Source organism: Nomia melanderi, chromosome 9 (genome assembly GCF_051020985.1).
Source record: "Nomia melanderi isolate GNS246 chromosome 9, iyNomMela1, whole genome shotgun sequence".
Classification (NCBI taxonomy): Eukaryota; Metazoa; Arthropoda; class Insecta; order Hymenoptera; family Halictidae; genus Nomia; species Nomia melanderi.
Window position 1 is genome coordinate 6,618,958 of NC_135007.1, and position 24,849 is coordinate 6,643,806.

The 24,849-nt window shown below is 39.6% G+C and overlaps 1 protein-coding gene across 2 annotated transcripts; it reads right to left on the reverse strand.

Moving 5' to 3' along the window:
• On the reverse strand, positions 1-24,101 carry LOC116427759 (uncharacterized). 2 transcript variants are annotated; one of them, XM_031978491.2, is made up of 3 exons: positions 24,009-24,101; positions 4,364-5,558; positions 1-4,279 (listed from the first exon to the last, which is right to left on the reverse strand). In XM_031978491.2, the coding sequence occupies exons 1-3, from the start codon at positions 24,024-24,026 to the stop codon at positions 3,891-3,893; spliced, it is 1,602 nt and encodes a 533-aa protein (XP_031834351.1). In that variant the 5' UTR covers positions 24,027-24,101; the 3' UTR covers positions 1-3,890. The 2 variants fall into 2 exon arrangements, with proteins under 2 accessions (XP_031834351.1, XP_031834350.1); XM_031978490.2 differs by having other exon boundaries at positions 1-5,558.
• Positions 24,102-24,849: the final 748 nt, after the last annotated feature.

Genomic DNA, 24,849 nt, shown 5'->3' on the forward strand with positions numbered 1-24,849 from the left:
TTCATTACGATATATCTTTTTTTTCGATCACGTTTACAAATAGTATAAAAAAACAACTATAAACGTAAGAAAACGTTTTTCCTTACCGGCACAGTAATGAACGTTATAAATTGCTAGACAGCTAAATAATAATGCTAACGAAAAAGTATTTACAATGTGAATAGACAGAAGTGCGTATCGACACTTACGCACGGTACCGCCGACGAAAAAGCTACGAACTTTATCGTTACGTAATTGCCCTAGGTTAACAATTTTCATTGAACTTTGCTCTAGATTTACTGTTGTATCAATTTTCTCTTTAAACTTGCAAATGTGCCAATTCGTACTCTCCACACTTAATTACACCCAATTTCGGTTCTAGATTCACAAATGTACCAATTCTTACTCTCAAATTGCTGCTCTAGATTCGTAATCATACCAATTTTTGCTTCACAGCTGCAGTTACACCAATTCTTACTGTAAGCTCGTAATCATACCAATGTTTTACTTCCAAATTTGCAACTGTAATTACACCAACAATAGTTTTTTATTGGAATAATAATTATTCCAATTTTTCCTCTGAATTCGCAACCGTACCAATTTTCCCTTTACTTTCACAATCCCATAAATTTCTGCTGTGAATTCTCGAATCTATCATTTTCAATCAAAACACACCAAATTTACAATTATAGCAATTTCTCCTCTAAATTCGCAACCGTACCAATTTTCCCTTTACATTCGCAAACCCAGAAGTTTTCCCTCTGAATTTTTGAATCCATCAATGTTAATCGATGCACAAATTTAAAATTATACCAGTTTCTCCTCTAAATTCGCAGTCCCACAAATATTTCCTCTGAATTCTCGAATCTATCAGTTTCAATTGATACACACCAAATTATACCAATTTCTCCTCTAAATTCGCAACCGTACAAATTTTTCCTTTACATTCGCAATCCCACAAGTTTTTCCTTCGAATTCTCGAATCCATCAATGTTAATCGATACACACCAATTTCATCTTCTACCGTCGCGATTAACCCTGATCTCCACTTGAAATCTACGATTAAGCAGATTCGAGCGATCGTGTCGTCTCGAGAGTTGCCGCGTTTCATCATAGCAGATCCGTCAAGCTCCGTCTAAGCGAGCCGTCAGCAAACGGACAGGATAAATACAACGAACTTGACAATTGCCTACCGAGCGTGTATCGCGTAACAGAGAAAGCACTCACCGATAGCGTGTACTTACTAGCGGCGGAGCGAACCTTTCGATGCGTGTGAAATCTGTTTCGTGCGATCGCCGGGGTCCACGCCTTTCGATTTACGATCGCGCAGCCGATTTCCACGGCGCCCGTAAGAACGTATGTACGTGCGCGCATAGCTCGGCCTAGTCGTAGGATGTATTAGATTCGAATCGATTCTCATAGGCCGCGTCACAGGGAATGCAAATAGAAAGTTCACCCGAGCCGAATAGAATGTCCCTGCCCGGCCGACGCCACGCCAATGAAAGTTACCGTCACTTTTCTAAGGACGGTCCCGAGAGACCGATCGCACTTCGGGCGAGCTTGCAAAATTTTCCGTTGCAAAATATCGATACTATTCCGGATACCACGTTCCGTTTCGAATACCAGAAATGTATTGCTGATTTCATGCAACCACAGCGTGTTCTAAAAATCTGATACACGGTAAAGCGGAATTTAGGAAATGTTTTCGTATTATCTTCCGCGAGATTAAACCGATAATACGAAGTTTACGTGTAACCCTCGTTGGTTGATGTGTCTGTAAAAATATGAATTAATTACTTGAAAATCCGCTATGCAACAGGAAGAGATAATTCGAACCTGTATTACTTGAGTGCATTTTTTTTTGTGAGTGAACAACTAGACTTTCTGTGTACCAGTAAATATAATGCGAAGAAAAGATTTTGTTTAGAAAGTGATTTTAATAAAATTGATTTAATAAAATTGTTGATTTATCATGTTTTGTAGGTTTTCATGTCTTTCGCGTTAATTTTTAATGAATGGCGTGTCTCGCCTTTTCGGGGGAAGTATACATGGGAAATAAATTAATGTACAATATTTTCTGGAAAATGTTTCAACAAATCTTGCGCGATGCAATTTTCATTAACAAAAATGCACAATAAGAAAAATAAATAATAAATACGATTATTCGAATTGTAGGTCTCAATTCGTTTTCCATAATCGCGAGGAGTGTACGTTTTGTTCTTGTAACTTTCATTAACTTTCAGATGTTTAGTTTCTAATTAATTTTCCAGCAGCCAGTCGTTAATTAAGAAATGTCTGGGAAAGTTATCATTGCGTGATTAAAACGTACCGTCATCGTTACGACAGCAAATGTTTATCCGGTTCGATCCTACGTATTGGTGTTTTGTAATCAAATTGGACGTGGGCTGCAGGATCGTGTTTGAAACGTGCGCGTGTACAATGAATATTCGTGGTGTGAACGTGGTTGTGTTCATTCGTGTGGAATCCGTGCGGTATAGCATGTTACCGTGTGGATCGGGTGCGATGAGAAATTGCCGTGGTAATGTATCTCGCGTACGTGGCGTTGCGTCAAGTCATTGACTTTCACTCTCTAACGATAATCATTTTTAACGTAAACACTGGAAAAATGCTCTAGAAATTGCAACTGGATGCTGGAGAGCCTCGACCCTCCCAGCAAGCATGATTGCAAAATGTTTAAAACCTTAGCCTACGTTCTGATCTAAATAGCAACATTCTTCAAGAAATTTTAAGAAACTTTAAAAATTGTTTGCAACTTTAAGAAATTCTTAGAAACTATTAAAACAGCTTCTCGAATTTGAATAGATTTTATGATCAATAATTTCCGGATTTAATGCTACCGGAATAATAAATGTGATTTAAGCACCTCACGCGATCAGCAGGCTAATTTGTCAAGATTGTCATATTTATACAATTAGTTTTGAACATTTTTAGAGCTTCACACCATGACTCCTGATTCATCCCATAAGCATACATTATCCAATATAATCAAACAGAATCTAGTGTACATACTCCAACACTCAAAAATATTTAATCATACATTTTCGAATAATTATTTCAGCTCATCCAGTAAAAAAAGCAAGCCAATGCTTACCTAATGATAGTCTAACAATCGTGAGATAGTGTAATGCGATATCTTCTTCAGGATACGATTCTTCTTATCCTTCACACTTCGAATACTGCAAGCGATTAAATATTTTTTAGTGATACAGTATACCATGCAGTCATAACGCTATTCGAAAAATACTCATTTCGTTCAATAGAAATTTTTGCACTACTCAGGCGTAGCATTCGATGTCTTCGAACGTCATAAATACAGCATACGTTCTAAATCGCCATGCACATTTTAAAATAGCCAAGCAACCATCTGTAGAATCCACCATCAGCTAAACGCCGAGAGACACGACACGACTGGAGCGACAAACCGATCCCACGCCATCATAAAAGCATCCCAATAGCTCGTTAACAATACTCATAAAAAATTTTCACCGCACTGCTCGAATCCCGAGAACGCACCTCCGCAGCCATATTGGCAGCACAGTAATCTCCCTAACTAACCCCTTCCCTTATAGAATCGAGCCAGACCCGTGGCCAAAACTTTACCTTCGATTCGATAAATAACTACTACTTTTATCTGAATACCGTCAGACTTCTGCGAACGAACATTCACCCGTAAAAGAATAGAAAATTTCCTTCCCTGGCAGATAGTTAACAACAACGTGACTCAGTAGACCACTCACCAAATAAATTGCAAGGCAAGGGGTTAAAGCGTCGCCGTTCGGCGCAGCATCGTAAAGAACGGTACGAGAAAGAAAGGAAATACAGGCAGAAGAATATTACATCCCCGTGGATTTCGTAAATCGGCAAAAAAGACTCACGAGAAGGACACTAGATCAGTAACCAGCGGCGCTGGCTCGCAGGTACTGATCGATCTGACTTGCAGTTAGGGGTGAACTGGCTGCATTGGAGGACCTCGAGGGAGCTACGTAATAGAAGGACTGCGGTTGCGTCTGGGACTCGAGCAGTTGGAGCCTGTGGGACTGGGCTGGTTGTTGCTGCTGCTGTTGTTGCTGTTGCCTGCGTTGCTGCTGTGCGTACAGCTGCTGGGACTGCTGGAGTAGTTGAGCCTGTTGTTTCCTGTACAGGACCTCCTGGGGCTGGTTAACGGCGGCTGAAGGTGCCGATTGGGCGATCGGTTGCTTGTAAAGTGGTGACTGACGCTGGGGCTGTTGGGGCTGCAAGTGCTGCAGCTGTTGCAGTCCAAGGTAGGACTGTGGCTGGGCTACGAACGGTTGGAGTTTGTGACTTAGGGTGAAGTCACCCACGGTTTGGGGTAGCGTCTGATATAGTTGGGTATTGTACTGACCGGTGGAGGGATCATACACCAGCTCCGACTGGTAGATGGGGTCCGCGGCGGCTACCGGCGATTTAACCGGTTTCGGTGACTGTTGGGGCGCCGATTGCGCGTGCTTTGGCACGACCGGCACGCCGACCGTGTTCACGTAACGCTCGAGCTCGGCGGCGAAGTCTAGGTGGGACGCGCTATTCAGCGTCGTGCTGCGCAGGCCTGGAGACGCGGTCACCGCGGCGGATGGCCGGTTGTACGCTAACGAGCTACGTTCGGTGCTACTAGGGGACACGTACTGGGCAGCTACCTGTGCAACATGGGGTCTAGGGGTGATCGCTACTGACTGAGGCTTCGGGTGACGCGTGACCGGCCGGCGGGTCGTGGTTTCCAGGGTCTGATACGCTGGCGAGGCTACGGTGGGCTGGGTACGATGAACGGGGGAGGCTGTGCTTTGATACTGCGTCGTGGACGATGCCAGTCTGTAGAGGGCTGGGCTGGCAGTGGGCGACGGCTCATATAAGGCTGTAGACGGTGTCGCTTGGACGTAAGACTGTTGCTGTGGTGTTCTGTACGAGCTTGGTCGCAATTGAGATGGCTTGACATAGTCACCTTCGCCTAGCTCTTGGCTGGCATCATCGTCTAACTGATATTCCGTTTGGAAAATCGTGGTTGGAGCTCGGGTTGTTGGCTGCTGGTAGCTGGGTCTAACTTGTGCAGGTCTTGGTACTGGTCTCACTGATGGGTAGTTCGCTGGTCCATTTAAGTCATCTTCTTCTTGTTTCTCCGGTAGTTCGTCTTCTTCGTCTTTAGGCGCGTTAGGGTCGCAGGGATTGCCGGAGACGTAAGTGAATTCTCTCTTGTTGCCGTCTGGATCGATATAACCGTACTTGCCGCGTACTACGCAGTCCGTTCCGCGAGTTTCCTCTTTGAAGGAGCCGTCCGCTGCTTCATAGCCGAACGTGAAGGATCCGTCGTCGTTCACTTTGTTGTAGTTGCGGATCGTTTGAACCGGTGGCGGTTTCGACGGGTGCAGAGCGTCCTTCGATCGTGGCGAAGGAAGCGCACGGGTCCGCGGCTGGTACACCGCCGGGTTGTAATCGTCCTCAGCCGCCTGGCTGTCTTCTTCCTCGTAGTACACCTGCGGCTCCGCGATCCGCGGACGGATCTCCACTCGCTTCGCTTCTGTTAGCAGCAGAAGGCATGTCGGGATTACCTGGAAAAGGGATTGGCGATGTTAAAGTTTGATTTACTTTGTCACGATAATCACAGTGATCGGTACACTTTGCGTCACGATTCGTCTCTGTGAAACCAAGGAATTTATATGTAAGTTTAATAGCTTCGTAGTTAATTATTCGAAAGTGCAATAAGTCTCCACCTATATTTAAGCAGTAGAATTAAGTTTCATTTTGATCACTTGTGCCATAAAAGTTTTTGATAGTTCCTTTTGTGGTCCTATTAATTCTAGAACTTTCATATCCTCGCCGCAAAGTTTCCACGACTAGCCGTGCACCGAACTGATTATCCTGCCATATATCCTTTCAATTGGCGCCAAATAACGCATGTAATAGTATGTTTCCTGTTATTACACGTGTCACGCCATCGTTCTAATAGTATAACCGCTGTCGCTGCGCATTTCGACACACAGTTTCACATAAGAAACACATAAGAACCATTTCCAAGTACCCTTGTGTAACGCGGTATTTTCGCATTAAGGAACACATAAAGAAAAGATTTTCCTATGATTATTATAAAAGAAACGCAGAAGAAAAAAATATTATATACTAAATTAATACTACAAAATAAAACATCAACTTCAACTTTACACAACATACTTTCCATACTACTTTTCTCAGACTCAAAAATTCAAAGCAGTCAAGTTTTCTCAGTTCTTAGAACCAAATCTTGCTTTTCCCTACTAAATTATCTTCATAACACAAATTTGCATAACACAACAGCATTGAAAAATGATATCACCGTATTATGCCAACGTTTCAAAGTAGAAACATCAGTAGAATCACCCATTCTCTGTCAGACGTAAAAGAAACCTCTAAGAGGCCGAGACGTGGAGATGGAGTTGCCTTTATCACGTCACACGGAGCGGTAATCGAAATAGTCCGGATTAGCGATAGAATGTCGGTAGGCCAGCCCGTTATTCTAGTTTCCAGGCACGAAACCGGATCTGCATCGGCGCGCGGTTTATAGTCAATAGGAAACAGAAGATGGCGAGGAGAGAGCGAGTTTCGCGGATCGGTGAACCCGAGTACGCGCGAATGGTATGCGCGGCTCTAAATTCCTTATCGCTCGCCCAGAACCAGGCCTAGCGTTCGCGAACGTGCGAACGCACACACAGCTGCCACACCGCGCCGCCGGAGCAGACGGACCAAGGAAGGAAAGTGTTATGCACCGGTGAAATGGCCGCGATCCACGGGTTTGCCGGCACCTCGGGGCGAAGGCCCGTTACCAAGAAAAATAACGGTGTAACAAAAGTGAAATACTTATTGCTTTATTATGTAAACCCGGCGGAAGCGCAGTGAACATTTCAGAATGCGGTTGTCCGAGTGCGGCTCATGAAAATCGCGCTAGGACCAGTGTCAATGTTAAGTGCCTTTTTTTCGTGTCAGAATGGACAACAAAATTGGGGGGGAGAGTTATAGGTGGACTGGAAATTCTTCTTTATAGCGAGCTTGAAAGTGGAAAATTAAATTAAGTGGGTTTGATAGGAGAAATGTGTCGAATGTACACAGTGTTTGTTGCAATATTTGTTATGGAAACCGTTTACTGTTGTAATTATTTTTCCTTATAGCAATGATACTTTTTATCTGAATCAAAAATAAATGAAAATGATTACATTTTTGTTTATTCAGTTGTGAAACCATGGGAAAATGGAAGAAGGAAAGATCGAGTATTATTCGTTCATAAGAGACTTCGTTTTTTAGATAATGGACTTTGAAAGGTTGGTACTCGTGCGTTAGTGTTTATGAGATGTAGAAATAGTAAGTTATGAACAGACGCGGTGGACGATTCACATGCGGCTCACGCTCTCGTACGCTATTATTTCGAAAGAAAGTAACGCATGAAAAATGTATGCCTTGGACTAATTTTTTTTCTTGCTGAATTGTCACTTGTATAGTGCGGCGTAATGTTAATGTAAGATACACAAAGATTTAATGAGTTAGTAGACTTCTCGCGCACGACGTAAAAGTAAAAGAGAAACGTACGTACTTGAAACGACAGAAACCGCACTCGTTGCAGTGAAACTCAAGAGAAGAAAAGCACGACGTCCTTGTAACATTAGTTCCGGATATTTTTACAGCGTAACGAACATTACGTTTACGAGGAAAAATAAATGAATTACGAGCCTTAAACCTACATACATAACACACCTATTGTACATCTCGACACAAGTAAATTGAACTTTAACATTATCGAACCATTCATTTTCTCTTTTACATCACTCAAAACAATATAAAAATCATTGACATTAAGAATACTATATAAACCAAGAAATCATAAATTCTATAATACGAAAGACAATTCAAAAACTGTTTTACAAAGAGTTTATTAGTATTAACTAACGAACATTTCCTCCAAAATATCCTTCTAAAATAACAAACCATTTCTCTCTAACTTTCCTAAAAAATTCCAGAAAAATGAAAAAATCCTAACACACTAACAACAACGTTTTCCAAGACCACAATACCGGCAGTGGATAAACGGCTGCGCCGTGACATATTTAACGCCGCTCGCCTGAGAATTTGCATATCTGCATTCTCATTTCCATATCGTCTGCCGATAGGCAGATGTTTCCTTGTAATACTTTCCTCGTCCCCGGCCGATTCATCCTTGGGAGGATTTTCCTATTATGATCAGGATTTCCCATGCCCGACGGGCTGACCGTATGTCCTTACAGCCGAGAGACGTGCTCCCCGACTTCCGGTAGAGCGACTCTCAGTGGGAACCGCCCCGGCGCACACGTGTTACGTAATTCTTACTACTCGGTTGACCCGAATACGGGGCGAGGCAGGATTATGGCGGCGTGGTAACCGTGAGAGATTCAGATTCAGAGCGTCGTAACTCGCCGGTGTGTTTCGCTTAGCCACGACGCCACGCCATGCCACGCCGAGCCGAGCCGAGCCGTGCTGCGCAGGCAGCCACGCCACCACCGTCGCTTCTGGATCTCCTTGAACCGAGCCGAGAGCAAATGCTCGCACAAAAGACAACCACCACACCACGCCTCGCGACGACCCACAGGAAACGATCCCGACACTGTCACTTTTCACGTCGGTTCGCGCAGCAAGCAAAACAGAAAATAAATTGATCCGCGTGGATACGGATTTCGCTCGCGTGAAATCTTGACAAGACGTTGGAAATGAGTATTTTTTGCTGTGGTATTTGCATGCAAAACGTTGCAAGCGAAGAGATTAAGTTTTTGTAAATGTTTCGTTTGTGAATGGCTGGTGATCTAAGATTTTACATCAAATCTGAGATAAACAAGTGGGTTGCTAATATTTGTTTAATGGTAAAGAAGATTTAGCCTTTTCTGGAAAGGTTAATGTTTGAAGAATTTTTAGTTTTAATTTGTTAGATGGTAGTTTGAGATAATTGAATCGCATTCAGCTGGTTTAATGCGAATTTGGTTGCGAGAAGGATGATTAATGGATAAAGTTTTTCAATAGCTTCGATATGGAGTAAAAGTACCGTTTTATCTGCTGCGCCGTATTTCACTCCCACTGTTAATGTAATTCCGCTTGTTACGGTAATTATAAAGCATGCTTCTCTGAACTCAATTCCTTCGTTAAAATCACTGCACGTTCGTCGACTTACAGGAAACACTGTCATTTCAACTATCACTTTCAATGGTTACGCAGACTCTGGAGCAGCAATAACAGAGGTTTCCGTTAGCTCTACCTGCCATGCATCTTGATTTATTCTTCTGTTTTGCCAAACGACATCGTTGACCTTTATTGTACGATAAGAACATTAAAATTCGCTCTCCCTTTTTCTTTTATGATTATTTAATCGCACAAAAAATTAATAATTATTTTTCCCTTAAAGAAAAGTGAAATCTTTCAATCTTTCATCATTCGATTAACACGTTGCTACAAGAGTAGAATAACGTCTGAGCACAGCAACCGTAACTGATTAATTAGAAATACTACAATTACAAAGGAAGTAACAATCAAATACTCATTCCTTTTCCTTCCAACCTTCCATTAGTTCTCCTTTTAATTACCAATATCTCTAAAATTGTTTATACAATTAGACTTAATAACGGATTAGCAAGAACACTTATAAGTACCGTCATATTTAATAATACACTTCTAATACTTCCATTAAGTTTTATTCTTCTCCTCTGCATCCTTTTGCTTCATATTTCTTTTTCACTAATCTAGCAATAAATTTTTTCTTTTCCAATGAAAATGAAATAGTAATATTATAAATGTGAATTTCTATTCATCCCTGTGTTTCGTCGTTACGAGTTACCATTTTCAAATGCCATAATCTGTTTTATCCAGCTTTCGAACTTCCTTAAGTGGAACGAGGTGCAACGCGCGAAAAAAGCCGGCCATCATTTTTCATGCTCGACGCGTGTTCATATATTATTGCCCATGTAACACGGATTCCACGTGTCTGCCGCGGTTCTATCAAGTTTCCGTCCCGGAGAAACGTATCGGTTTGTACAATTGCGCCGATGGCTTGTTTTGGTATGCCGCGGTATACAGAGCCGGGCGTAGAACCGACGTAAGAGAAAATTCTTGCATGAAAGCCTTCGCTAGAAGGCGCACGGCTTCGAGAAGCCTATGGAAACCGACTCCGCTTTAATTAGGCTCCTCTATTTCGTATGCATACCAGAAAGGTTACGTTTATCAAGTAACAGACGTGAACGGAAGCAATTCTTCGACTTGAAATTCTCTTTCCCTTTTTCTTTCGTTCGAGAACGCGCGAATGCAACGCGCGGACTTCTAGCATTTGATCTACGGATATAGATTCTGTTTATTTCTTCTGGAAATTTATAAATGTTACGGGTTTATAAAATAAAGGTAAACAAGTTGGATGATAAATCTTTTTCTTGGAAACGGAAACTGAAGAAAGGATAAAATTTAAAAAATTGATAATTCGAACAATATCGGAATTGAGATATAAAGTTAAATGAACGAAAGAAAACGCAGGATTCTAAATCAAATTTCAAAACCGGCCATTTGGCATTATCTCATTATATAAGAGTTTATCAGTTAAATTAAAAAACATTGAATAAATTTATACTGTTGATCCATTTTGAAATAAATATCGCAGGAAGGCTTGCATACACTTACATGCAGTTCGTTTCACCAATAAGCGAGCGTAAGAATAAAATAATTAAATTAAATAAAGTATAATAAAACAATTGTTGATATTTATATTGAATATCCAATGTTCAATTAAATTAAAGGAACCATCATTTCGTTAACACTACAACTATCGATTAGCCGAATTAACCCTATCTGATCTGCATTTTCGTGAAAAATGAAAGTCTGAATGATTTCTATCTCTAATAACGAATCAACGAAACAAAAAATCCAATGATTTTTCAGAAAACATTGTATCTTCACAGCAATTTTAAAAAAAGAACATCTTAAACCACGTTTCAATCTACACGACAGTTACAGATAGTTTCTATTTCTAAATAGTTCTCGATATTAAGGATCAGTTTCCATTTCACAAGACAGAACCTAGATCCAGAGGTAGTCGTAGGAAAATATCACAGCGGGATGACTGCGTAGTGCAGACCGCAGTATGAGAGATATCAGATCCCGTGTCGACGACGATAGTATCGGCACAGATGGCACGAAAACATCGATTGAGAACGCGCCTCGGCCGGACGGAATATTCGAGACGGCTTTGGCACACGGTTCTGTCCTTGAGACAGGGAGGTGTACACAGCGTCGCGGGACTTTCGAACGATACTGTATGCATCATGTTCCACGAGCGTGCGCCGATTAATTTCCAGCCGACCCGTGATAAAATGTGGCTATCCTTTCGATAGACACGGGCTACGCGTATGTCTGGATGGCTGACGAAATGCACAGGATCGACGTGCGACATGACAAATGAACGTTTCGTAATCACACGCGGGGAAGAACGTCGAAGGTCGCTGTCGGATGACCCGGACAACTGCTGGGTCACGGACAATCGAAAGAATAATGCGTAAATAATTCTTTTCGATTTTGTACTTGTTTAACCCTTATCGGTCGAAAGGCACCACTACGGGGACAAAGATTTTAACCAAACTGCGTTTGACGAGCATTCACGTCATCTTAAAGCTGGAAATGATACTAATTCTTTCATCGATGAATTCTTTATATTCTCAGATAAACATGTAATTCTTCTTTGTTTTTCTTTAGTTTTCATCAAAATATGCCTAGGTGCATTCGCCTTGAGTTCGTCGAATACACACTTTTTCATTTTATTGCATATACGAGAGATTTGTTAAAAACTATATTCCATAATTAGCAGGTTCATCAAGTAAATATCTTGGATATATTTAAGTTTTCATTCTTATAAACGTTTTATGAGCTTTCATTCAATTTTTTGTCGTCTTATGGGCGAGTATTGCAAGAAAAGCTCTCGACCGTTAAGGGTTAAAGTGAAAAACAAGAGACGATGATCCATTTTAGTTTGATAATCGTTCCTTTGATTTTGTTTAACCCGTTTGTATCATTAGTGTATATATACGTGCAATTCTTCTGGCCACTATCACCAGAGCGCATATACACACGCGTTCACGTTGCGAGTAACAGTGATATAGGTACATTTTCCATATTGTCGTTTGATGTAGATGAGTTAGATAATCGGTGTAGTAATATTCCGTGAATTCAATTGGATTAGTTGACATTTAAATAAAGAGTTTCATGTAGTACATAGGGGAAATGAGGGATGCTTTGTTGTTATGTGGATTAGAAAGATGAAATATCTTTTCGAGGCGGAGAATACAGTTTCTGAATTGTAACGAATTCAAAAACAATCGATTTCTTTGGTTAGCAGAATGTATAGAAGTTTTTAAGGAACACAACCTATTCGTAACTCGAGTTCCATGAAAATTCGAATTGCAAACTAGGTGGTTCATGGGAAGTAGACATTTTCAGCATGAAAATCCATCCACAAACTTCAATACCCACGCTAACCAGACAAATAAATTAGCATAAGCCATTGTATCCCGCGCCCCGTTCACGAAAAGTACCGTTTAATCGGCAAAGAAATCTAGGTCACCCATAAAACCAATTCGAAAACGAGAGTTCCCGCTGCGTTTCGCGCTTCACTGAATCCAGTGCACTTCTCGTGCCTCGGAGGAAAAGAATCTCCGCCACAACCACCAAGCATAAAGGCAAGCGCAAGAAAACAGTGAAAGAAAGTACGCCATCATTTTATCATATAAACTTCATTCGTCCAGCAGAGAACCAAAGAACCAACCTCTACGAATCGACCATAGAAATCTAATTACGAAGCATCGAGCAAAGAAAGCAAATCCTCATATTCAAAGATTAGTCACCGTTTACCTGTGAAACTAAGTTCCTCGAAAAAACAGATTAATGAATGTCAGGATCGCTAGAGTTGTAATCATGACCGACTTTCATCAGAAAATAGGGTATAATCGTCCGTGAAACGGATCTAGGGGACACGAAGCGAACCAGCCATGAAGGAATCAATTTTTCTCGTCGCTCATTATCGTCGACTAATAATCGTAGGGCTAGCTCAATTAAAGTCATACGAAATCATGCTAACCTCGCCGGTTGCATCGTCATTATTGCGGCTGGGTCCCGATAGGCTAACCCGCAGCGTGTATAGTCTAATGACTCTCCATCTGGTCTGGAAAATCGTGACGCTTAGGCTGGGCTCCTATAATCAGCGCGCTCGAAGCATGCCAGTCACATACAGTGAGAGGCACGGACACATTCGGCCGATCTAGTTGAAAGCAATCGGGCCCCGGTTCTCTCTACCACGCCTCGGCTCAGCCCTCCAGCTCCAGCTCCAACTTTCCAGAGAAAGGAAGAACTGCGACGCCGCGTAAACCTGTCTTATCTTTGATATACTCCCGCAGGAGCACACTTTATCGAGCGAACCAGCCTGTTTCCACGTTTTCGTGGAACCCTGGATGGAAATTAGATAGAATCGATGGGACTGGGAGCTGTTGCAATCGTTTGGAGAAATGATAATGGTTTGGTACGTAAAATGTATGAGTAACTGTTTTCGGTAATTGTGTTTGAGATATTCTCTTAGGAGTATAGTTTGTTGGTTAGATTGTAAAGTTATGGGGTAATTGAACGGTGAATGTTAGGAGTAGAAATGATAAAGGTATTAACGTTAAGGATGTTCATTTGTACGTAAAGATAAGAGGGGAGGAGAAAGTAGGGTTCTTTTTCGCTTGAAAAATTGTTAAATGTAAATACTGTGTTTGATAGTGGAAATGGATTGTCATGCGTAGACACGTTAAACATTTATTAATTAGTAGAACGAAACAATTTCCTTGGGAATGAAGCTTCGAACGAGAAAGTGTACTTGCAAAGGATTGAGTTGTCTCAGGTTTTTCGACACGCCCTGTATTCAATGGTAAGTTCTTGCAAATAGGTGCAATTGATTTATACGCAGCGTGTTACGCATAGTAACGAGTTAATCTTTATTTTTGTAATTAAAATGGTAAGGTAGTCCTAGTTTAAAGTATCTTCTTAGATTTGGTAATGATATTCAAAATTATTGTAATAATTTCTCATCCATAAATGTAGTTATTAAAAATGTTCAGCTCGTTAATTATTACCTGCATATTTAATCACGTTTGTTACTAAGAACCCTTGACGAAGCCTAGCGTGACTGAAAATGATTACGATCTCGAACGTTTGCGATATTAAAGTTTTCTTATATAAATACGTATTACACAATAATAGTCGGGTAAAAGTGGTATTTACAACCTTCCGAGCACTATATTTACAGAATGGGAGAGAGAAAGAGGGAAAAAATGCAACGTTGCAGTTGGTCTGATAAAGACGTCTTGAAGTACTCTTTCGAAAGTAAAAGTAAAACTATTGTTTGTAGAAGGCAGTAGCTGAGGGCAGTGTTCCTATTTGCCAGGATTACTCCGATTTATTTCCGCTACGCACGCTTCTAGTGAACCAGGAAAGCTATTACCCGAAATGCCGTACATTTTCTTAGCTCACTCTCACTGTCAGTTACAATCTCTGAAACCGCAGAAACTATTATCCTGATGAGACTGAAACTAACCGTCCAATAAATCAAAATCGAACTTTACTTTGAGTTTTCATAAATCAACTCTAACAAGATAAACCGTTTGAATTCGATCATAATTAACATTTCCATTCAAAAAGAACATATTAACACTAAAACTAGCGAGCAGTTGAATTGACTTTTTGAAATTCCTGTATATAAACTTCAAGAGTGCATCTACGGAAGCTTTATTAACTATCTTCTATTAACATGTAACATAATTTTTTCATCTATAAATTTGGAGATATTATACAACAATATAAAACGGACTTTCAAACAAGCGTTCCATCATGTTTGCAAAAATTGTAGAATATAAATCCACAACAATTTTACGAGATTCCAAAGTATTAATACCTTGACCACGGTGGTCGCCGATGACCGGCGCGTCCAAATGACTAGAAAGCCGATATCGAATTAAAACGTTTAGTAACATGAGGAACTAAATAATAGCCTAACTTAAGAAGTATGATACCAAGCCATTGACACGTTGACTGTCACGGTGGTCACCGATAGCCGGAGCTCCTAGATTGCTTGAAAGCAATAACAATAAAGAAATTGATGTCGAATGAAAATATTTAGTCACATAAGTAACTAAATAATAGTCTAACTTAAGAACCATTGTACCAAATCATTAATAATTGATTCTAATATTATTTACCTTTGTTATGAAAGAATAAGTATTATTATACGAAACGCAGCAAATTCTCGTGACAGTCAATCTGTTAATAACTAATTCTAATACCATTTACCTTTGTTATGGTACAATAAGTATATCATAAGAAACGCTCTAAATTCTCGTGACGGTCAATGTGTTAAACAAAGACGTTTCCATACCACCGAACAATGTTGCAAGTTCGATACTATCTCAGTGATCGACTGCAACGATTCCGAAACACCGAATGGTAACAAGTGAACACGAAACCAACGAACGACCGCTTTCACGGTGAAGGTAAAACGTTGCCTTCGTAGAAAAAGAAAAGCCATAGGTGCTGGTAACTGGTCACATTTTGCGAATCGCATTCCTCTGGCAGCACCGCGTATATACATACGTATGTACATAAGTATTAGGCGCATATACGCGTAACGCGTATCTGATCTAGATAGGACCAGGAGAGCCATGCGTTTGATTATATCGCGTTTCAAGCGAGGAAGTAGTTAAAATGTCTCGGCTAGACTTTCCTCGCGAGTATTTCCGTAGCGGAAGCTGCGCACGATCGATGACTCGCGTCAGATTAATTTAACCGCCGACGTATTTTAATTAACCCCGACGGCGTAACGAAAGGACGCCCCACAGTGTCGTTACGTCGTTGAACGCGAAACTGTCTCTGCCTCTGTAATAAACAGCCGCGGAAAACCATTTAATTATCGGTCTCGTTAGCCGCGAAACAAGCAGCACAGAAAAAATCTAAGAAGGGGTAATTACTTGAAACTGTGTCGAATAGAAAAGAATCTGTTTCTTCATGCGCTTTCGGTATCTGATTCAATGAGATAACCACGAAGTGATTATACGCAAGGATACAAATATTTAAAAAATAGAACGTTTTACAGAAACATTATTTGCACACTTTCCACTTTGCCATGAGAATCTTCCTTTGTTTGCCGTTTTACTAACTTCATATTCCCAAGATACTTCCAACAGCATTTCAAAAACACTTTGTGTACGAGTCGTTAACTTTAACTTCAAAGCTGTACAGTTTGATTTCTGATAAGAAGACAAGATTATCAGCATTCTTACTTTTTAAAACAATTATTATAAAGATAGATAAGTGTCTTCCTACTTAGAAACTTCGTCATACAAATACACAACTCTGAATCGCTGGTATCTACCTCTAAAACAATCTTTGTACATCAATTTTTTAAATCTCCACATCTCCAAAGTGTAACGCTTTATTTTTCGAAGGCACTAAGGTCGCTCGAACAATTACGAACGTGTGTACAACATAATCTCGCATTCAAAGCCCCCAGATCAATCTCCGAGATACATCGCGCGCATTGAAACAGCCGCGAAAGTAGCGGCAGGTGAACAACTCGAACTCGTATTTCTCAAGATCTCCGTCATAAGGCTCTTCTCCTCGATGGAGAGAGGATGCGAGATGACACACGGCGTCGTCTCGTTTCCCGGCAATATGTATCCGCCGGAAACCAGATAGAGACAGAGCAAGCGAGAGAGAGGGAGAGAAAGAGAGAGAGAAAGATAAGGCGATAGAGAGAGAGACGTGAAAGGGCCGCGAACGGCGATTGTTCGTCGCATAAGGTCGCCGCAGAATATTTGAAAGTGTAAAGAGCGAAACGTTCCCGTTGAGAAAAGCAGGCCGTCAAGCTGGCAAGCCTGTCCAATTGAACGGTCATAGAAAAACTGTTTAGAGTCTAAATATGGCTGCCCGTTGGAAGCAGCGAGAGTGAACGTGACTCATTTCGTATGGGCGTTGAGGACGCGGCATTGGTACGCGAGACTCCTATTGCCCTTGTCTGATCAACATACACCTCTTCCACTTGCTTTTTCACCGACCACTGCCAACCGGAAGACGAGCGGTCATTCATACAACGAAAATAGAAAATGAACTTTCTTGCTGGCTGGTCTGTCAGTGAACTTGACAAGCGTGTTTAACTTTGAATGTGCGACACTGTTTAATTTATGACGCTAGTAACATTGAATTTGTGACATTGCTTAGTTTATGATGCTATTAACTTTGAATTTGTGACACCTTAGTTTGAGTGATGGTATTTTTTCTTTAAAGATTTAAAGATTTTTATGATAATATATTATTGATTTGGTATTGTTTAATATTAATGGTAGAGTGGCTGATAGCAATAAATTTATTACGACATATTTCTAAATTTGTTCTGTTAAAAAAATCGTTTCGACTATATGGGATTGCAGTGAATATTATTCCAGTGGTCAACTAGTTAAAGAATTAAGGCGTTAGAATTTTTATAAAAATTATGGCAGATAATATATTCTTAGATAATTACGCGCGTAGAAAGCGTATAAAATTCACTTTTCGTTTAATTTTATTTAAAATGTACGTTGCAGTAGGATTATTTATGTTTCGAATAATTCGATGAAGGTATATGAACGTTATCGATACCCCGATCGTTAACAGCGGATTACGTGCGTTTTATTAATGACCAATCGTGGCTCGAAAAGGTTTTCATTGTTCGCGAATAATCGGACGAGAAAAAGAAGTTGTTATCTGGGATAGATTAAGGAAGCATTGGAAAATTAGATACTGGCTATACGATTACGCCGTGAGTCAACGAAGCATGACCACGTTTAACCCTTGCCTTGCATTTTCACTGTTACCGAGCTCTGTTCCGCAGATTCCCACACTCCGCTTTACGTTTGGTTTCTCACATTTCACCGGGGAACGTGTATCAAAAATTTCACGTCGGCTCGCGGTAGTCGATGCCTCTGTGGTAGCCGGTGCGTGTCCACACAACGGTGAAAGAATTTGTTGCAGTGTTTTTTCTATGAAAGCGTGCCATCCGCCGCTTTCGAAGAATAAGTAAACTTGGAACACTGCGCGGAAGCACGGTCCATTAAATTTCCGATTCTTTTCTTTGTGATATAATTGTTGTCGAAAAAAGTCGTGGCGCAGCGAACGTAGCTTTCGACTGGGATCGGATGACCGTGTCATCTACGCGACGAATCGAAGAATAGCGCAACGTATACGGAATAAGTAACTACCTGCGCGTTCTTTTACCGAGAAATCAGTAAAATGATAATTCTATTGAAAATTCCTGTAGAATTATGTCGTAATATAAAATTTTTAATGCAACGATCGTAAAAATCGAAGACAAGTCAATTATGTAATTGCGTAAAATGAATTTTTTCAGCGCTAATTAAACATCTAAGGTGAAAGACAGATTGAGTCCAAAGAGTTCGTATAAAATATTTAATGCAACGGTCGTAAAAATGGAAGATAAATCAATGATACAATTGCGCAAAATGAATTCTTCAGCGATAATTAAAGTTAAAAGACTTAGACTAAATTGGAAGACTTTTTTCCGTTGTAATGATGTAATTCGCAGACAATGTTACGGGACTGAAAAAAACTGACACTTCGCGGGGTCTATCATAATTTCCAATCGATTGGCTACAAATGACTTTTGCAGGTAAAAATTACGACAGCGACGTGCATACTTCATTTAACGTCTAATTGAGCTAGAAAATTATTTCGCGGCCCGTGTAATCCAGCGAGTGAAAGACCGTGTCGGATTGTTGCTCAGCCGGATTTGTTAACGTCGCGTACCCCTGACAAATATCCCGTGGCATAATGAGCCGATGCAGCGACGTGTGTGATACTTTTCGGAGCGGATCACGTCGAGGCCTCTTCCCGCTCGCGAAATATCTTCGCTCTCACTTTTTCATCGGTTCGGCTATCTAATGAGCCTGTTCTTGCGAACGCGTGCTGAAATGGGAAAGCGCGCGCGCTGGCTAAAACGCCGTTTACTGGAAACCCGTGACTGCCATGCCATTTCTGCACTACACACCGGTTCTCTCTTAAATCTTCGACAGATACTCGCCGGATATATTTCGACATTTCCGATTTGTCCCATTTGTTGATCGCTTACACGATCCGACTAGTGGAAAACGAGGCCGCGATCACCATAATGGTAAACAGGATTCCATTGACATTCCGCGGAAAATGTTCAATTACCTTTTAAGTTGTAGCGTTTGGGATTCAGTACCTTTAAATTTCTCAATTCTTAAATTTACAAAATTTCATAGTTTCGAAGTTTCAAAGTTTCAAACCTTCTTTGCTACTATTTCTTTAATTTCCAAAATCCTTCCTTCATTTAAATTCAGAGCGCCCCATTGTCATTACACACTGATCATGCTTCAAGACATTGTATTTACTACTATCACTAGAACAAATATTACATGTATATTGTTAACACTTTCATTGACACTATATGCCCAGAATTTTCTATAACATTCCAAATTCCAGTTTCTCCGCGGACAAAGTACTCTAAAGATACGACCGTAAACTACATTCGAAACATGTGCAAAACTCATAAAATCTTACTGTTAGAGAACACAGACGCGATCATACTATCGAATTACTATTATAAAACATATTCCCCAAGGTAATCTAATACTTCTCTAATTATTAAATTCCCTCCTACGGAAAAGATTCTCGCGGTGACTGAACACGTCAATGAACAATTATCTGTCATATTAAATCAACCACTCGAATAATTTATATTCTATGAAATAATATAACACATAATTGCATGACTACGCGTATAGAAGTAGCACCGTCAATTTCTCCGCGAGTCGAATTGGGTTGTGCGTCTTCGAAGACAGCTACTAAGCAACGCATAACGCCGATTTAATTGTTGAATCACATTAAGCAGCCCCGGGGGCAATTTCCTTCCTGTTGAGCAACGAGAAAAAACGATCGTAAAGTGGGCTTGAACAACGACTAATTTGCGGCCGGGAACTGGGGACTATTTTTGCAACCGGCTGCAAAGGCAGCACTGTTCCGCGATAGGTAGAGAGCGCGGATCCGATGGCTGATGGCTGTTTATGCTCGACGAAAGCAGCCGTGATTTACCCCCGCGGTTGTACGTATTAACCTCGCTTTCGCAATTTATTGTCGGACGGTTTCTCCGCCATCGATTTTCTAAGAGACGAAACTGGGTTTTAGCGACGCGATCAAAATCGTTACGTCGTTATTATCATCGGACACGTCTCGAATGCGTCGATTGTGATTGACAGTCGGCCAAGTGACTCGGCTGTGTTTTCATTCATGAGTCATTTAATCGTAATTATTTTTCTGCCGATCACTTAACGATTAAGCGATGAAAGTGATTTCAGTCATGAGCATTGATCCGTTAATTGTGGAACTTAGTTTCAGAAATCTATCATTGTGCGTGTAATAAACTCAGACAATGAAATGTATACTTGTCAAACGCAGAGAAGATACATCTATAATACATTTTAATGAAAAACTAAAGTAAAACAAAGAAGAATTGCATGTGTAAATGCAAAATTAAATAATTTATCGTTGAAAGAATTATACAAACACAGATCTCTATGGAGTAATTTACAGGATATGATTGAATAGAAATTTCGTAAGAGACTCATGTCCGTTTAAGTAAATTTATAAGACAGCCCAATTAAGGAAAAAGTGGAATTACTGGAATGTTTATTTCAGCGGTTTTTCGAGTTTCATTAGATCGGGCATAAAATGGAGACTTTATTAACGATTACGTTTCTTCACATCGCTTGTTGTGCTTTCTTGGTTTTTCGTATGTCATAAGCGAGTGATTATTGCGACGTTATTTTTCTTCGACGGTTTTCTGGAATTCATATATATTGTCCGTCTCAGCTGCGTAATCGTGATAATTGTCTCTAATTTTATAGCACCCGGGTTTCTTATAATTAAGACTGTCCCGATGCTATAAAACCGGTAGTTCCGATAATAAAAGAAAAATTTACGACATTTCACGTTACAGGCAACCCAATCGCGAGATGTTTTCAGGTTACATTGTAAAATTCCGTTTCCCGATGTAAATGAATTTGCTATTAAAAATTGTATATAACTGGCGCAATGGAAAGTCAGTGAACAGATTTTATAATCAGTAAACAGAAAAATCGCTTCGGCGTTGCGTAACTGTCGGGAACTTCGAAGATTGGAGAAATCTAAATTATTTAATTCATTCTCGTTTCTCCTTATTGGATACGAAAAATTATGAACTGCATAAATAAGGTTTGTTTCATAAATCGTACGAACGAATTATTAATAGAATTGTATACTCGATAGATAATAGACTTAACGGAGAAGGAAATTGCTGCTTGTCGTAAGAAGCAGACTGGAAGAATGTATGAAATATTCATAACAACCTGTAACGATGGATTGATTTCGTCTGTGTCCATCTACCGTTATTTATGATCGGCCAGTCGGAGTGAGACGAAAGTGAAAAGACTATCGATCAATTTTCACTGTAGAAATCGATCCATAAGCTTAGTGAGGTAACGCGTTCGAAATAAAAAGTCGTAGACTTTCTTCAAACTATGAGTTAACACAATAATCATTTTTCACAATTCACGAGCCAGCATTTTGTGGTATTAATCAGCATTCAACAGAGCCGCTTAATATTAGAATAGAGAAATTAAATGACGATTTATTAATGCAAAAAAAGTGTTCGAAATGACAGGTATCACACTAAATTGGTGAAAGCAACTGCAACGAAACTTGTTAACTCTCTACGCGTTGACGGCGGCTTGCGTATCCCCTTTAATAAAATAGAATTAAACCCAAGCGACTCGGCAAACGCTAAAAGTACACGGTGAATCTAAATTCGAGGACAAATTGATGGACAATGGTAATAATGAATGTATCGATGGTTTAAGTATTTGTAACTGAATCAATGAAAATTGAAAATATTGCAGGTAGAAAATATTATAATATCCCAAAGAATGAGTGGAAACTTTCTATAAGACACACTTCACAGAGTAAATTTAAATGAATTGTTTACGTGTGCGTGTTGAGTGTTTTCCCAGTAAAGGAAAACGATATTACAATGCGAAAAATAGAAATGAACTTGAATTATTAATATGTTCTCTCGGGTGAACAAACATTGCTAAGGAAAAACGTAGAAAACACGATTTTACTCACGTTTTTGTGTATGTGCGTCTGTCGGTGTGTATGTCTGTTCTCGCACAAATTAATCGTTCGATCTCACGCGCGAAGTTCATAAGTGAAACCCGCGGCGGATGAAAGTTCCCACAGGAATTACGGAGGAGACAGAAGCCTCTTTGAATATATAAGGAAAATGGTATCGTTAATTATGATTAATTTTCTATGAATGGCGACGCGTGAATACGAAAGACGACGCAAAATTGCAACACGCGCGTTGCTCCATATACATACTTGTTAATTCATAACGAAGCCCAGTCACATCGGAGGGGAATACGTAAATAGAACGGAAATTGGCCAACCTCTCTTCTTTTTACTAATCAATCGTTAATGCACCGGGCTTAAATTAAATTTCATAGACATCAATTAGAGAAGGGAGAAAATGAGATGATTGTAAACTGAATAATGTATACAGCGTCTCATCAATTTGAGTAACTTGTTTATTTGATTAGAACAAACTTTAGTTAGCGTGGACAATTTGTCGAAGAAAAGACCGAGTTTTTTATTGGAGTGAAAGTAGACAAGAACTATTGATTTAGTGTTTTGTGCAAAACGTTTTATAGCTTCCCGTCTTTTTATGAAATCGAAGAAATGTTGTTTAAGACATATTTCAATCTTTTTTAGAGAATGGCTGCACGATGTTGGCGGAAGAAATTAATCTTCGTGAGAAATATAGATCTGTTTTTTGTTTAATTAAAACTGGATCCTTAGTGGAATGAGGGTAGGTTGAATTAGCTATGTGGATATTGATCATAATTTTTCTACAGTATTAATTGCTCAAGTTGCATTTTACATAGAGACAGATTAATTTATAAAAAGGAAAAGAAATTCCTATTCAGATAATAACTGTTCTTAAATTTGATATAAAATGAACCGACGTTTTTTCCTAAGTGTCAATTATACAAAAATAATTTTAAAAATCATGTAAAAAAGCACCGTTTATATAAAAATAATTAATGTAGAAGTTACTAGTAATTAAATTAGATTACTAATTTTTTTAGTGCGAATCTAATGGTGATATTAAGTAAGTACTAATCAGTCATAGTAATAATAAGAATATATCAATTTAGTAAACAAAACTGTAATTTTCGAACACTATACATTGCTCCTAATACACGAAAGTGCATCGAAAGTATTCCGGACACACTGGGTTGCATAATTTTCGGCAACTTCGACACTTCGAAACCGACGCCATGATTTGCCTGGCATTGAAATCACCAGCAGGCGTCGAACGTGACAGCATCACAAACACGGCGTTTACAAGCAAAACACAGATTATACAACAACCATAAAACACTTTAGCTTCCAGTCACATACGATCTTTCAAAAATAATCAGCATACAGTGTCAATAAAATACTAAAGACACCGTTTCTCGAAACAATATATCGCGACCCGGCTCGCGCGAATGAAGATATACCAAAACAAAATTTACCCTTAATTCAATACTGTCCAACACGTACACTTTCAAACTGATGTATTCGTATAAATTATTTTCCTATATAATCAATAACATCTATAACTTGTATAATATACTAATAAAAAAATTATTTACTTTATTTCAACATAATTTTGACGATTTCCTACGATATAAAACAATAATACTTAAAACTTGTACAATATAATAACAAAGAAATAATTTACTTTATTTCACCGTAATTTTCAAGATTTTTAATGATATGTTTATTGGACGCTACCAGTTAGTTACTCTACAAAAGTCCACTGGGTTTGTGAAGGGTTACCAAAAATCAGCCTTACATACCAAAGTTATAATCCTCATGGTGCACGCGTCTCGCAGAGGTGGAGGTAAACGAGTAGCCGTTGGAACGATCCTTCGAGAGTTTCACTGAGAGAGTGCAGTCGTATAGTACGGGGCTCGGTCCTTTATAACCTATACGAACGGTTTTGCTTATAGTGGGGGCTACCGCGGATAGCGAGCCGCGTCCTTTTCGTACGGCTTGTAACACCCGCAAATTAGATTCCATGGAGGCTGTGGCACGGCATGGCCATTGCCAAATCGGAACGCCACGGGCCTGACATTGCCAAATTGTAGCGGCACGATTCACGCGTGAACGTAACCTGCATCATGCAAAAGACAGCGCGTACAGAGCGTTTAACATTAGATATACGGAACCCGTCAGTTTGACGAATATTGAATTTAAACATTATTTGGCTACGATTTAAGTCGATCTTGATTCGTGCAATTATACGCATAAGCATTGTAAATTTCTGGTTTTGAAGATAATTTCCGCGATCTATATGAATGAACATGTAATTTTCTAGGAACAATGGAATAAAGTGTAGAATAAACGGCGGTAAGTATAGTGTTAAAGAAATTAGTGGTGAAATTTGGTAGAAAGTGATAATAAACAGAAATCCAGCAATCATTGTTTTTTATTATTAGTTATTACTTGTATTTATAAATGTATTACTTTATAATTAATCATTTATATTTACTGTTGATTATTAGATTCTTTTTACTGTAATCTCTCGCATTGCAATATTACGTCAGACTTCTGGAAGAAATTTCAAATTTAAAAACTACAAATATCAATCTATTCTTTTCGCAATTATGATTTATTTCCAACTTTTTATAAAAATTA